This window comes from Littorina saxatilis, linkage group LG13 (assembly GCF_037325665.1).
Source record: "Littorina saxatilis isolate snail1 linkage group LG13, US_GU_Lsax_2.0, whole genome shotgun sequence".
In the NCBI taxonomy this organism is placed as follows: domain Eukaryota; kingdom Metazoa; phylum Mollusca; class Gastropoda; order Littorinimorpha; family Littorinidae; genus Littorina; species Littorina saxatilis.
Genome location: NC_090257.1, coordinates 40575708 through 40588585, shown reverse-complemented (window position 1 = coordinate 40588585; position 12878 = coordinate 40575708). Strand labels below are relative to the sequence as shown.

General features: G+C 42.8%; 1 protein-coding gene across 3 annotated transcripts in view; it reads left to right on the top strand.

Annotated features, from left to right (window-relative positions):
- The window catches only part of LOC138945740 (phospholipid-transporting ATPase IF-like), a 74195-nt gene that overhangs the window by 39842 nt on the left and 21475 nt on the right, over window positions 1-12878 (top strand). For all 3 annotated transcript variants that reach the window (XR_011449101.1, XM_070317235.1, XM_070317234.1), the window contains exons 15-23: window positions 461-568; window positions 844-957; window positions 2355-2477; window positions 3660-3808; window positions 5558-5714; window positions 6842-6944; window positions 7588-7733; window positions 9287-9346; window positions 12157-12284. Coding sequence is in view for 2 of the 3 variants with exons in the window: in XM_070317235.1 (XP_070173336.1) it covers window positions 461-568; window positions 844-957; window positions 2355-2477; window positions 3660-3808; window positions 5558-5714; window positions 6842-6944; window positions 7588-7733; window positions 9287-9346; window positions 12157-12284 (1088 nt within the window). In the remaining variant the exon portion in view is untranslated. The remainder of the gene's footprint in view (window positions 1-460; window positions 569-843; window positions 958-2354; window positions 2478-3659; window positions 3809-5557; window positions 5715-6841; window positions 6945-7587; window positions 7734-9286; window positions 9347-12156; window positions 12285-12878) is intronic.

The following is a 12878-nucleotide window of genomic DNA, read 5'->3' as shown; positions in this document are numbered from 1 at the left end:
TGTGCCTTGTCCCGTTATGTGTGTACAGGCAGGCACAAGACCAAGTATATACGCATGATAAAGATCTTGTAATCCATGTCAGATGTTGGTTGGTTTTAGAAACACAAAAACATCCAGCATGCTTCCCCCGGAAGCAGAGTATGGTTGCCTAAATGGTGTCGGGAAACCTCCCATGAACAACAGGTTGAATACAACACGAGTATACGTGGGAGATGAACCCTTTGAAAACCTCACGGTTTTAAGTCTTCAGGTTTTTTTCAGACAATTTTCTCAGATTTTCAGTTGAAACCCTCTGTAAAATTGCCTCCATTTTAAGACCCTCTCTCTTTTTAGACCTGAATTTCTCTGTTTGAGGATCTTTAAACTAAAAGAGGGGACTACTTTGCCAGTGAAATGTGCTTGAAAGATACAGTGGTTGAGTTACCTGTGTATTATTTGTCCCTGTGCCATGGCAGGTGAGATCTACCTGCTGTGCAAGGGAGCGGAGCTTGCTGTATTCAACAAGATTGCTGCAACAGACAGAGGAGACTTACCGGCTGCTAGAACTCACGTCGACCAGTTCGCTGTGGTATGTAGTTGATAGCGGGTGTTTGTGTGTGTGTGTATGTGTGTGTTTGTGTGTGTGTGTTCTGTTCTCAATCGAATAGAATAATCCATGGAAAATGCCAAATATCTTTGGGAATGAAAAAATCCAGGTCTAAAACGGGATAAGGCTTACATTTAAATGGGTCAGGGGAATGGTTTGTGAGAGGGGGAGGGGGGGGGCACTGTACCACTTCATAATGCCTGAGAATCAAGTGTGAACATGTTGACATCACAGCTAGTGTTTTTGTGTGGTTTCAGCTGGGCCTGAGGACGCTGGCCATTGCCAACAGGAAGTTGACGGCAGAGGAATACCAGCAAATAGAGGCCTTGCTCACAGAGGCCAAAACTTCACTGCAGGACAGAGAACAAAAGGTAGGTCAGAAACGGTGTTTGTGTGTGTGTGTGTGTGTGTGTGTGTGTGTTTGTGTGTGTGTGTGTGTATGTGTTGTGTGTGTGTGTGTTTGTGCGTGTGTGAGCGTGCACGCTTTTTGTGTGTTTGTGTGTGTGAGTGTGTGTGCGTGTGCGCTTTTTGTGTGTGTTTGTGTGTGTGTGTGCATGTGTGTGTTTGTGTGTATGTGCGTGCATGCTTTTTGTGTGTTTTTGTTTACCTCTTAGAAAGGGTTGCAGTCCCAGAAGCCAGGTTTGGTCCAACAGATAATTTTAACAAAAATGTCGGGGTTTTTTTGCTTACCAGATAGAAGAAGAAAACTGCTGTCGAGTCCTTCTAACCTGACTGTAAGGGATCACCCTGATTCAGATAGTTCACTAAACACTGGATCCCCCATTTTAAGACCTACACAAGTCTGAGAGGGGGTGGGGGGGTCTTAAAGGGGTGTTAAAGGGGTGGGTGGGGGGTGTTCCAGTATAAATCAAAAAAGTTAAAAATAACTTGCTGGGTGTTGTTTTTACATTTAGTCAAGTGTGTCTGTGTGTGTGTGTGTGTGTTGAGCGATTCAGAGTAAACTATTGGACCGATCTTTATGAAATTTGACATGAGAGTTCCTGGGTATGATATCCCCGGACGGTTTTTTCATTTTTTTGAAAAATATCTTTGATGACGTCATATCCGGCTTTTTGTAAAAGTTGAGGCGGCACTGTCACACCCTAATTTTTCAATAAAATTGATTGAAATTTTGGCCAAGCAATCTTCGACAAAGGCCGGACTATGGTATTGCATTTCAGCTTGGAGGCTAAAAAATTAGTTTATGACTTTTGTCATTAAATATGTGAAAATTGTAACTAAAATTATTTTTTTATAAAACGATCCAATATTACGTTCATCTTATTCTCTATCATTTTTTGATTCCAAAAACATATAGATATGTTATATTCGGATTAAAAACAAGCTCTGAAAATTAAAAATATAAAAATTATGATTAAAATAAAATTTCCAAAATTGATTTAATTTAAAAACAATTTCATCGTATTCCTTGTCAGTTCCTGATTCCAAAAACATATAGATATGGTATGTTTAGATTAAAAACACGCTCAGAAAGTTAAAACAAAGAGGTAGAGAAAAGCGTGCTATGCAGCACAGCGCAACCACCCCCGCGCTAAATAGGCTCGTTAATTTCACTGCCTTTTGCACGAGCGGCGAACTACGGTCATTGTGAAAAAATGCAGTGCGTTCAGTTTCATTCTGTAAGTTCCACAGCTTGACTAAATGTAGTAATTTCGCCTTACGCGACTTGTTATTTAATTTTTTTGTTAAAGCTTGAGCAAGATTTGCTGTACACAAATTTTCACTGTACCTGTGAATGATTTGACAGGTGGAACAGGTGTACAACGAGATTGAGCAGGAACTAACACTGCTGGGAATCACGGCCGTTGAGGACAGGCTTCAGGAGGACGTTCCCGAGACCATCACCGCTCTCCGGCATGCTGGCATCAAGGTATGATTTTTGTTATCTGCTTTTCTCCTTACAGTATGTGTCATTTTTTCTCTGCTTTAAAAGGAGGGGGGGGGGTTTGCAGTTGCATGAAAACTAATATGTGACCCTCCACCACGAAATGAGTCGCATGTCACCTCGCGCAGTTCTGCGCTAGGCTTAATATAAGTCCACGGAATGTCTGGTAACAGTGTGAGGGTCACCTTAGTCACAGGCTTATAACTCAAACAGTTTTTGCTCTTTTCTAAAACGGTTTTCACCACTGGATAGAGCATAAAAACTCTTTAGGAAAATGTAAAAATATGAAAATCATGCAAAGGTGACATGCGACTCATCCCGTGGTGGAGGATCACATATGTGCCCGAGATGATGTTACCTGTGATGATGTTACCTGTATGATGTTACCTGTATGTTACCTGTGAGGACGTTACCTGTGAGGACGTTACCTGTGATGATGTTACCCGAGATGAATTTACCTGTGATGATGTTACCTGAGATGATGTTACCTGTGATGATGTTACCTGAGAGGATGTTACCTGAACATGATGTTACCTGTGATAATGTTACCTTTAATCTTCTCTCTTCTTCTTCTTCGTTCATGGGCTGAAACTCCGACGTTCACTCATATTTTTGTACAAGTGGATTTGTTTGTGTATGATCGTTTTTACCCCGCCATTTAGGCAGCAAAATGACGCTAATTTTGAGGGAAGCATGCTTGGTATTTTCGTGTTTCTATAACACACAAAACTCTGACATGGATTACAGAATCTTTTCCGTGCGCACTTGGTCTTGTGCTTGCCTGTTACCCACGAAGGGGGATAAGTCACTAGCAGGTCTGCACATAAGTTGACATCGGAGATCGGAAAAATCTCCACCCTTAACCCACCAGGCGGCTGCGATTTGAACTCACGACCTTCCCATTAGGAGGCCGATGTCTTATCCACTGCGCCCGTCCGTTACCTGTAATAATGTTACCTGTGATGATGTTACTTGTGATGATGTTACCTGTAATAATGTTACCTGTGATGATGTTGCCTGTGATGATGTTACCTGTGATGATGTAACCTGTGATGATGTTACCTGAGATGGTGTTACCTGTAATAATGTTACCTGTGAGGATGTTACTTGTGATGATGTTACCTGAGATGATGTTACCTGTAATAATGTTACCTGTGATGTGCGCAGGTGTGGGTGCTGACGGGGGACAAGGAGGAGACAGCGGTCAACATCAGTCACTCCACCGGTCACTTTCATTCCGGGATGGTGGAGTTGAGACTAACCAACATCACATCCTCTGAGCAGAGCTTGGAGCGTATGACTGATCTCCAAAAGACGTGAGTGACATTGGCTTTGCTGGCAATTATGGGGGGCGGGGGTCTGAAGGTGTTGTTGAGGGGGGGGGGGGGTGGTCAGTTTGGGTTTGGGTGTGGGTTGGGGGTGTTTGTGGGGCTGGATATGATGGGAGTGTGTTGTGTAAGTGTGTGTGTGTTGGGTGTGTGTAAGTGTGTGTGTGTGTGTGTGTGAGTTTGTGTTTTTAGATATATTTTTTTAGTTGATAATTTTATTTTGATTTGTTCTGTTTGGTTGTAATGGTGGCAAACAATAGGGTGGAGTGTTGTATCAAACATACAGACTGATCTCACATTTACTCTAAGAGCATCCGAGAAAGGAGGGTCTTTAAAAGGCAGCTCTTAAATGGGGGGTGGTTGAGGTGGTCTAAAAACAGAGGTTCCACTGTAGTTTTATACTGGACATTTCCGTTTGACATGATCCCCGTATATGGGTTATTCTCCGGAGCTGGGTACCATTTTGTGACATGAATTGTCAGTCCTTTAAATGATTGTAATGTTTATCCTACATACGTGAGAGACACCCGTGAGATAATAATCGTTCAAATCACACGTGTGTATATCATGTAAATGGGGTCATGTCAAGCAAGTCTGGCAGGGACCTGTTTTTCCACTGCTTATCATGCCAAAGTCACCGAGACAAACGTCATTACAGAAACAAAAATTGCGCTCGCTAATTACCCTCGATGAATCTTTAGAACTAACACGTCACGCCACACTTTCAAAGTGACGTTTCTTTGCTTTGACGTAATAGATTGCACGAGGCTTTAGAAGAGATCGAGGTTCCAAAACAAGCGTCTTCAATTTAGCTGCCTCGTCTGCAAGACATTTTCAGTAAAATACACGTAAGTACAGTATGTAGGATAAACAGAATACTACATCAATCAATCAATCAATGAGTCTTATATCGCGCATATTCCGTGGGTACAATTCTAGGCGCTCTGCAGTGATGCCGTTGCTTTTTCAAATAGTGAACAGCTCGCTTTCGCTCGCAGTTCAATATTTTAAAAAAACAACTCGTGTAAATCTGGTACGACACAGCAAGCCATGTAGTATTCTCTATATATTAAATGACAAATAGATTCAATCAACAAAACATAAAATATATTTTGGTTTTCTTTATTTTGAATGTTTGTATTTATATCCATGACACCTCCTCTGGTTTCCATGTTACGCGAGTGATGTATTTTCACATGCTTGTAATGTACTGAATGTATACAATCAAACTGTTTAGGTATTTCTAATTCTTTCTCTACAGGCCAAGAATAAATGTGTAACCAGTGTTTATTAAAAGAATTGATTTGTATGATTAAAATGTCTGTCAAGTAAAGAAATATAACTGGCGTAACATGGTTTTCACTGGTACACATGTCTGTCAAGTAAAGATATGTAACTGGCGTAACATGGTTTTCACTGGTACACATGTCTGTCAAGTAAAGATATGTAACTGGCGTAACATGGTTTTCACTGGTACACATGTCTGTCAAGTAAAGATATGTAACTGGCGTAACATGGTTTTCACTGGTACACATGTCTGTCAAGTAAAGATATATAACTGGCGTAACATGGTTTTCACTGGTACACATGTCTGTCAAGTAAAGATATATAACTGGCGTAACATGGTTTTCACTGGTACACATGTCTGTCAAGTAAAGATATATAACTGGCGTAACATGGTTTTCACTGGTACACATGCGGCTCTGGAGAATAACCCATATGTGCTTTGTGTTTCAGTGTAACGATGGCGGAGAATGGGGTGGAGCATGTGTTGATCGTCAGCGGTCAGTCCTTGACCTTTGCCCTCGCTGACCACCGCAACGTCCTCCTGCAGCTGTGTCAAACGTGTGTGGCTGTGCTGTGCTGCCGCATGTCCCCCATACAGAAAGCGCAGGTAAGCAATGTTTGTGTGTGTAGTGTGTGTGTGTTTGTGAGTGTGTGTTTGTGTGTGTGTTTGTGTTTGAGTGTGTGTTTGTATGTGGGTGTGTATGTATGTGTGTGTCCGTCGCGATATAACCTTGAACGGTTGAAAACGATGTTAAACACCAAATAAAGAAAGAAAGAAAGAAAGAAAGAAAGAACGTATGTGTGTGTGTGCGTGCCTGCATGCATGCGTTTGTGTGTGTGTAACATTGTGTTATGGTTGTGTTGCTGTGCTGTGCTTCTCGCTGGGATGTCGTCCACAAAACACAGGTCTGTCATGAAGTTTTGTGTGTGTGTGTGTGTGTATGTGTGTAGTGACTGGCCGTTACACGTGTTGCTGCAGAATGTCCCCTGTGCAGAAAGCGTGGGTCAGTTTTGAAAGAGTTGTGTGTTGTGTGTGGGTGCATGTGTGTGTCTTTGCAGAAACATGCGCGCTCATGGTTTTAAAAACGTTATTTGTATATTTGACCAAAATATGACATTTTACACAGATTGAGACAGTCAGTGTGAGGTGAGGTCAACAATGACTGTTGAGATCTGTGTAAAATGTCCTATTTTGGTAAAAAAACCAAATAACATTTATGTATCGATCAATTCTGGTTCGAATGTTTTTAAGATCGAACGCACACAAACATGCACTATATTGTAGTCTCGGCTGGCCGCCTTAATATGAAGTTTTGTCGGCCTCTGATGTCACATGGCTCAAAAAGGGAAATCCAGTGTTCAATCGATACATTGCTTTTTGTTTTTGATTTTTTCGCTCACATGTTTTTGTGCGTGTGAGAAATGATGCTAATCAAATAAAGCAGAGTGTGGGTGAGAAAGGATGCTAATCAAATGAAGCAGAGTGTGGGTGAGAAAGGATGCTAATCAAATGAAGCAGAGTGTGGGTGAGAAAGGATGCTAATCAAATGAAGCAGATTGTGGGTGAGAAAGGATGCTAATCAAATGAAGCAGATTGTGGGTGAGAAAGGATGCTAATCAAATGAAGCAGAGTGTGGGTGCCTTAAAATGGAGGTTTCTCTGTTTGACAGAGGGTTTGATTATTTGAACACTTTGATCATTTGGATGCTGATGACTTTGGTATTCATGTTTCAGGTTGTGCGCCTGATCAAACAGTCGCCGAGGGAACCGGTGACTGCAGCCATTGGGGACGGGGCCAATGACGTCAGCATGATACAGGAAGCTGATGTTGGTTTGGGTGAGTTATCTCCCTTCCCCTTCTCTGATTCCTGACATGCACCGTATCTGAAGAGAAGTAGTTCAGGTGTGAAATTTTGTCGAGCGGAATCAAGCAATGGATTCACCAGTTGGTCATTTCTGGGGTTGAGACTACATGTATTGTTTAGTCAAGCAGTGTTACATGGTAGACATACATGTAGGACCATTGTTGAAGTGACTCTGAATATGCTAGCAGAAGCAGTAAGATTCTTTGTGAAATGTATCCCCTTGACTATCACAATAAAAGTCAATACTCTGAAAAGGGAGACAATTGCTGTTAGTTGGCCCTTGACTCCCCTCGAGACCATTTTCTTAGTTTTGGGTTTGGTGCTTGGTTATGCCTTATAATATGTTATGAGTTTCAAATGAAATTTCTCCTGTAGTCAAAGGGTTAAAGCAGTGACTTTTCATCATCCTGTAGTCAAAGGGTTAAAGCAGTGACTTTTCATCATCCTGTAGTCAAAGGGTTAAAGCAGTGACTTTTCATCATCCTGTAGTCAAAGGGTTAAAGCAGTGACTTTTCATCACTTTACATCTTGGCTTGCTGATACATGAATACAAAACTTGGATCTTGTAAATGAGTGTGATATTACCTCTTAATCATATTTAACTGTCATTCACAGGCATCATGGGAAAAGAGGGGAGACAAGCAGTGCAGAACAGCGACTATGCGTTTGGCAAGTTCCGGTTCCTGTCGCGCGCTTTGTTGCTGCACGGCCATTACTACTACGTTCGTCTTTCTACTCTCGTGCAATACTGCTTCTACAAAGTAAGCGGCAGGGTTCAATGCTTTGGTTAATTATTAAGTGTTTGTGTTTCTGGAAATGTTCAGTATTTGACCGTTATTTGTGTAAAAATACCAGAAAAGAAATGGTTCGCCTCAACTTTCACTAAAAGCCGGAAATAACGAAGTCATGGAAATGGCAAAATATGGGATTGCTTACTCATCACAACTCAGTTTTACCGATTGCTTTCTTCATAGGTCACATTGTGCTTATTCTTTCGAGTACAGTGGAACCCCCCTTTTAAGACCTCCAAAAATCTGATAAAATTAGATCTTAAAAAGGGATTAAAAGGAGGAGTACTGGGGGTAAATTTACAGATGTTTAGAACAGAATATCTGAAAAATCAAGGTCTTAAAATGGTGAAAGTGTTATATTGGGGGAGGTTCCACCGTACATTACATTTCACACTCAAAGCTTTATTCATTGTGTAAATCCATTGTGATCAGAAAGGCTTATTTCACAAAATGTTGTTTTTCACCTTGTTTAAATGATTGTACCATGCACCTGCAATAATGATTGTACCATGCACCAGGAACCAGCAATAATGATTGTACCATGTACCAGGAACCTGCAATAATGATGTACCATTCACCAGGAACCTGCAATAATGATGTACCATTCACCAGGAACCTGCAATAATGATTGTACCATGCACCAGGAACCTGCAATAATGATTGTACCATGTACCAGGAACCTGCAATAATGATGTACCATTCACCAGGAACCTGCAATAATGATTGTACCATGCACCAGGAACCAGCAATAATGATTGTACCATGCACCAGGAACCAGCAATAATGATTGTACCATGCACCAGGAACCAGCAATAATGATTGTACCATGCACCAGGAACCAGCAATAATGATTGTACCATGCACCAGGAACCTGCAATAATGATTGTACCATGCACCAGGAACCTGCAATAATGATTGTACCATGCACCAGGAACCTGCAATAATGATTGTACCATGCACCAGGAACCTGCAATAATGATTGTACCATGCACCAGGAACCTGCAATAATGATTGTACCATGCACCAGGAACCAGCAATAATGATTGTACCATGCACCAGGAACCAGCAATAATGATTGTACCATGCACCAGGAACCTGCGATAATGATTGTACCATGCACCAGGAACCAGCAATAATGATTGTACCATGCACCAGGAACCAGCAATAATGATTGTACCATGCACCAGGAACCTGCAATGATGATTGTACCATGCACCAGGAACCTGCAATAATGATTGTACCATGCACCAGGAACCTGCAATAATGATTGTACCATGTACCAGGAACCTACAATAATGATTGTACCATGCACCAGGAACCTGCAATAATGATGTACATGCAAGGAATTTTACTGTTTTATGTTGTTACGTTTTATGGTTTGTATGTTGTCTGAGGCTGTGATACACCACCCCTGAGTTTCTCTTCCTGAGATAATAACATTTTCTATTTCTGTGTCTATGTCTAAGACAAGCAGAAAGCATATCAATAGTTAATCATTTTGTGGCCTTTTTTTTCTTTTCCAGAATGTAGCTCTCATCACTCCACAAGCGTTTTACCAGATCTTCTCAAGTTTTTCTGCGCAGGTAAGAATCTTTTCTTTCCATATTTAATCTTTTCTGTTACTTTCACAACTCTAAACTGGTTTTTTTTTATGCAACAATTCATGATACGAGAATTTCTGCTCACCGAAATAATAAGAATACAATAAAACTGGTACAACTGTGAAGGATGAAAAGGTAGGCCATGTCTGTGGTATGTGTGCTTCATTTAAATACAGTGGAACCTCCTTGCTCTTGTGGCCCTTCATGCCCGGAGCTCTCATGGTGACCTTGGTCTTGTGGCCCTTCATGCCCGGAGCTCTCATGGTGACCTTGGTCTCAGTGTTCCTGTTCCTTCCTTCCCTGAATAGTACTTCTGCTTCAGTCTTCAACGTGTGACGTTCTGGGGGGTCGACGGAGGGACGTGGTGGCGGTCTGCTCTCTGGAGGGGACCCTCACTCAGTCTGGCTCCGCGACTTAGCAGTCGATGTCGTTAGTAGGGGGCATAGTAGGTAGTGGGCTGCGTCCGTTAGCTCGGGACAGACCCACTACTGAACACCGTCGAAGTGACTCAGCAGAAGTGCAGTGTCATCTTCCGAGGGTAGCCTACCGCAACGACCCGACATCCCTCCCTGGAGCGTCTGTAAAATCGACAAGTCTGGCAGCGGAACGAAATTCAGATGTGGATGGAGCAGCGAGTGCAGGGACGGGGCGGCGTGAGAGCACACCGGGACAAGGAACAGGTGTAAGGAAATAAAATAAATAAATAAATAAATAAAATACAGGGGAACCTGTGCTGGTGACCAGCTCTTGATAGCGATCTTCTGCGCTCAACCACCACCTTAAAGCATCCCTGACAAGTTTTCTTCTGTATAATTCACCTTTCTATAGTGACTACTTGTCTGAAACAACTACTTTTTTCAAATCCTTGGGTAGTCGTTATGGGGGTGGTTGTTGTGGGGGTAGTTGTTATGTGAGTGGTTGTTATGGGGGGGGGGGGGGGGGTGTTATGGGAGTAGTCGTTATGGGGATGGTTGTTATGGGGGTGGTCCTTATGGGGGTGGTTGTTATGTGGGTGGTTGTGATGTGGGGTTGTTATGTGGGTGGTTGTTATGGGGGTGGTTGTTATGGGGGTGGTCGTTATGGGGGTGGTCCTTATGGGGGTGGTCCTTATGGGGGTGGTCGTTATGGGGGTAGTTGTTATGGGGGTCGTCGTTATGTGAGTGGTTGTTATGGGGGTAGTCATTATGTGGATGGTCGTTATGGGGGTGGTCGTTATGTGGGTGGTCGTTATGTGGGTGGTTGTTATGGGGGTAGTCATTATGTGGATGGTCGTTATGGGGGTGGTCGTTATGTGGGTGGTCGTTATGTGAGTGGTTGTTATGGGGGTAGTCATTATGTGGATGGTTGTTATGGGGGTGGTCGTTATGGGGGTGGTCGTTATGTGGGTGGTTGTTATGGGGGTAGTCATTATGTGGATGGTCGTTATGGGGGTGGTAGTTATGGGGTTGGTTGTTATGGGGGTGGTCGTTATGCGGGTGGTTGTTATGGGGGTAGTCATTATGTGGATGGTCGTTATGGGGGTGGTTGTTATGGGGGTGCTTGTTATGAGGGTGCTTGTTATGGGGGTGGTCGTTATGCGGGTGGTTGTTATGTGGATGGTCGTTATGGGGGTGGTTGTTATGGGGGTGGTTGTAATGGGGGTGGTCGTTATGGGGGTGCTTGTTATGAGGGTGCTTGTTATGGGGGTGCTGGTTATGGGGGTGCTTGTTATGGGGGTGCTTGTTATGGGGGTGGTTGTAATGGGGGTGGTCGTTATGGGGGTGCTTGTTATGGGGGTGCTTGTTATGGGGGTGCTTGTTATGGGGGTGCTTGTTATGGGGGTGCTTGTTATGGGGGTGCTTGTTATGGGGGTGCTTGTTATGGGGGTGCTTGTTATGGGGGTGCTTGTTATGGGGGTGCTTGTTATGGGCAGGTTGAACTGTGTCCAAAGTGTCAACAGCAACTGTTGAAAAATGGTAGATAACTTGCTGTGTGTCTTATATGTAAGGAGTGAATGTGTGGGTGAATGATTGTTTTCCACACCAGGATAAATACCAATGGCTAATGTCTCGACATGTATTTCTCTCCCTCTTGTCTGTATACAGAGATAAGAACAGCCTCGCTTTCACCTAGATCCTGCCTAAAAACAATGTTCAGACCTCATGTTCAGACTCGGCGTAATGATTCCGAAAGGACTACTTTTTAGCGGTCAAGTTCAGTCGTCCGCATACTTGAAAGTGAAAAAAAGATGAAACGTTTTGCTACAGTATCGGAGGATGAACTGTCGAAGAAGAAAAAGAATCTCGTGCCAACCACTACGCAGAAGACCATCCGAGTTGTCCAGAAGAAGTTCTGAAACACGTCACGTTCCAAACCAAAAGACGACATTCTATTCTCTTACGTCACTATTCTTGGTTTACGGTACCATTCGGCGACTTTGCTACGAGTATGCCATAGTCTTGGTTGGCCGAGACCTTGAGGTGGAATGCGAGTGATTAAGTTTTTTGATTTTGCTCGGAGAAGTGGTCCGTGTTCAAGCAAGTTTCTTTCTTCTTTGAAAACAAAAACCCTAAGACCAGTAAATGTCGAGATATATATATGTTAATTGGATCTGTGATCCAAACATGCCTTTTGGTCAATCTCGATGGCAGTTTATTCCACTCGCCCTACGGGCTCGTGGAATAAACTTCCATCTCGATTGACCAAAAGCCATGTTTGGATCACAGATCCAATTAACGTATATTGTTCTTTTTCTTCTTGTTCTTGTTCTTGAAGTGCTAAATAATTGCACTTTTGACATTCTCTCTCTCCAGACTGTGTTTGATCCGTTCTTCCTGCTGTTCTACAACATCACTTTCACCTCTCTCCCCATCCTGATCTACGGCATCTTTGAGCAGCACGTACACAGAGAAAAGCTGCTGCATAAACCTACATTGTACAGGTAATGTGTTTTGGTACAGTCATTTTCTTGCACTGAGACAGGCAGGCACACACACTGCAGAACATTTTTTTGTACAATTCTGTGGCATGTAGACAGGTCGCATTCAGGCTCACACACACACAAGCATGCATGCACACACGCACACATGCAAGCACATACGCATGCAAGCACACACGCATGCACACACACACACTGCAGCATATTGTACCCTTTATGATATGTATGTAGGTGTAATATAGGTGGTTTGGGGTGTGAGTGTAGACTAGATGTGTATGTAGGTGTAATAATTATAGGTGGTTTGGGGTGTGAGTGTAGACTAGATGTGTATGGAGTGTGAGAGTAAATGAGAGAGAGAGAGATTGTGTGTGTGTGTGTGTGTGTGTGTGTGTGTGTGTGTGTGTGTGTGTGTGTGTGTGTGTGTGTGCATGTGTGTCGTGGAGAGGGTTGGGGTGAAAAATAATACTGCAGTTTTCTTTCACAGAGACTGTTTATTGGTATGCACAAAGTTATCCCGAGTATGAGATTTTGGTGGGTTGTAAAATATCATGTCCATTTTTCTGTTTAAGCATATGTGGTTCAGTCTGTATAAACACA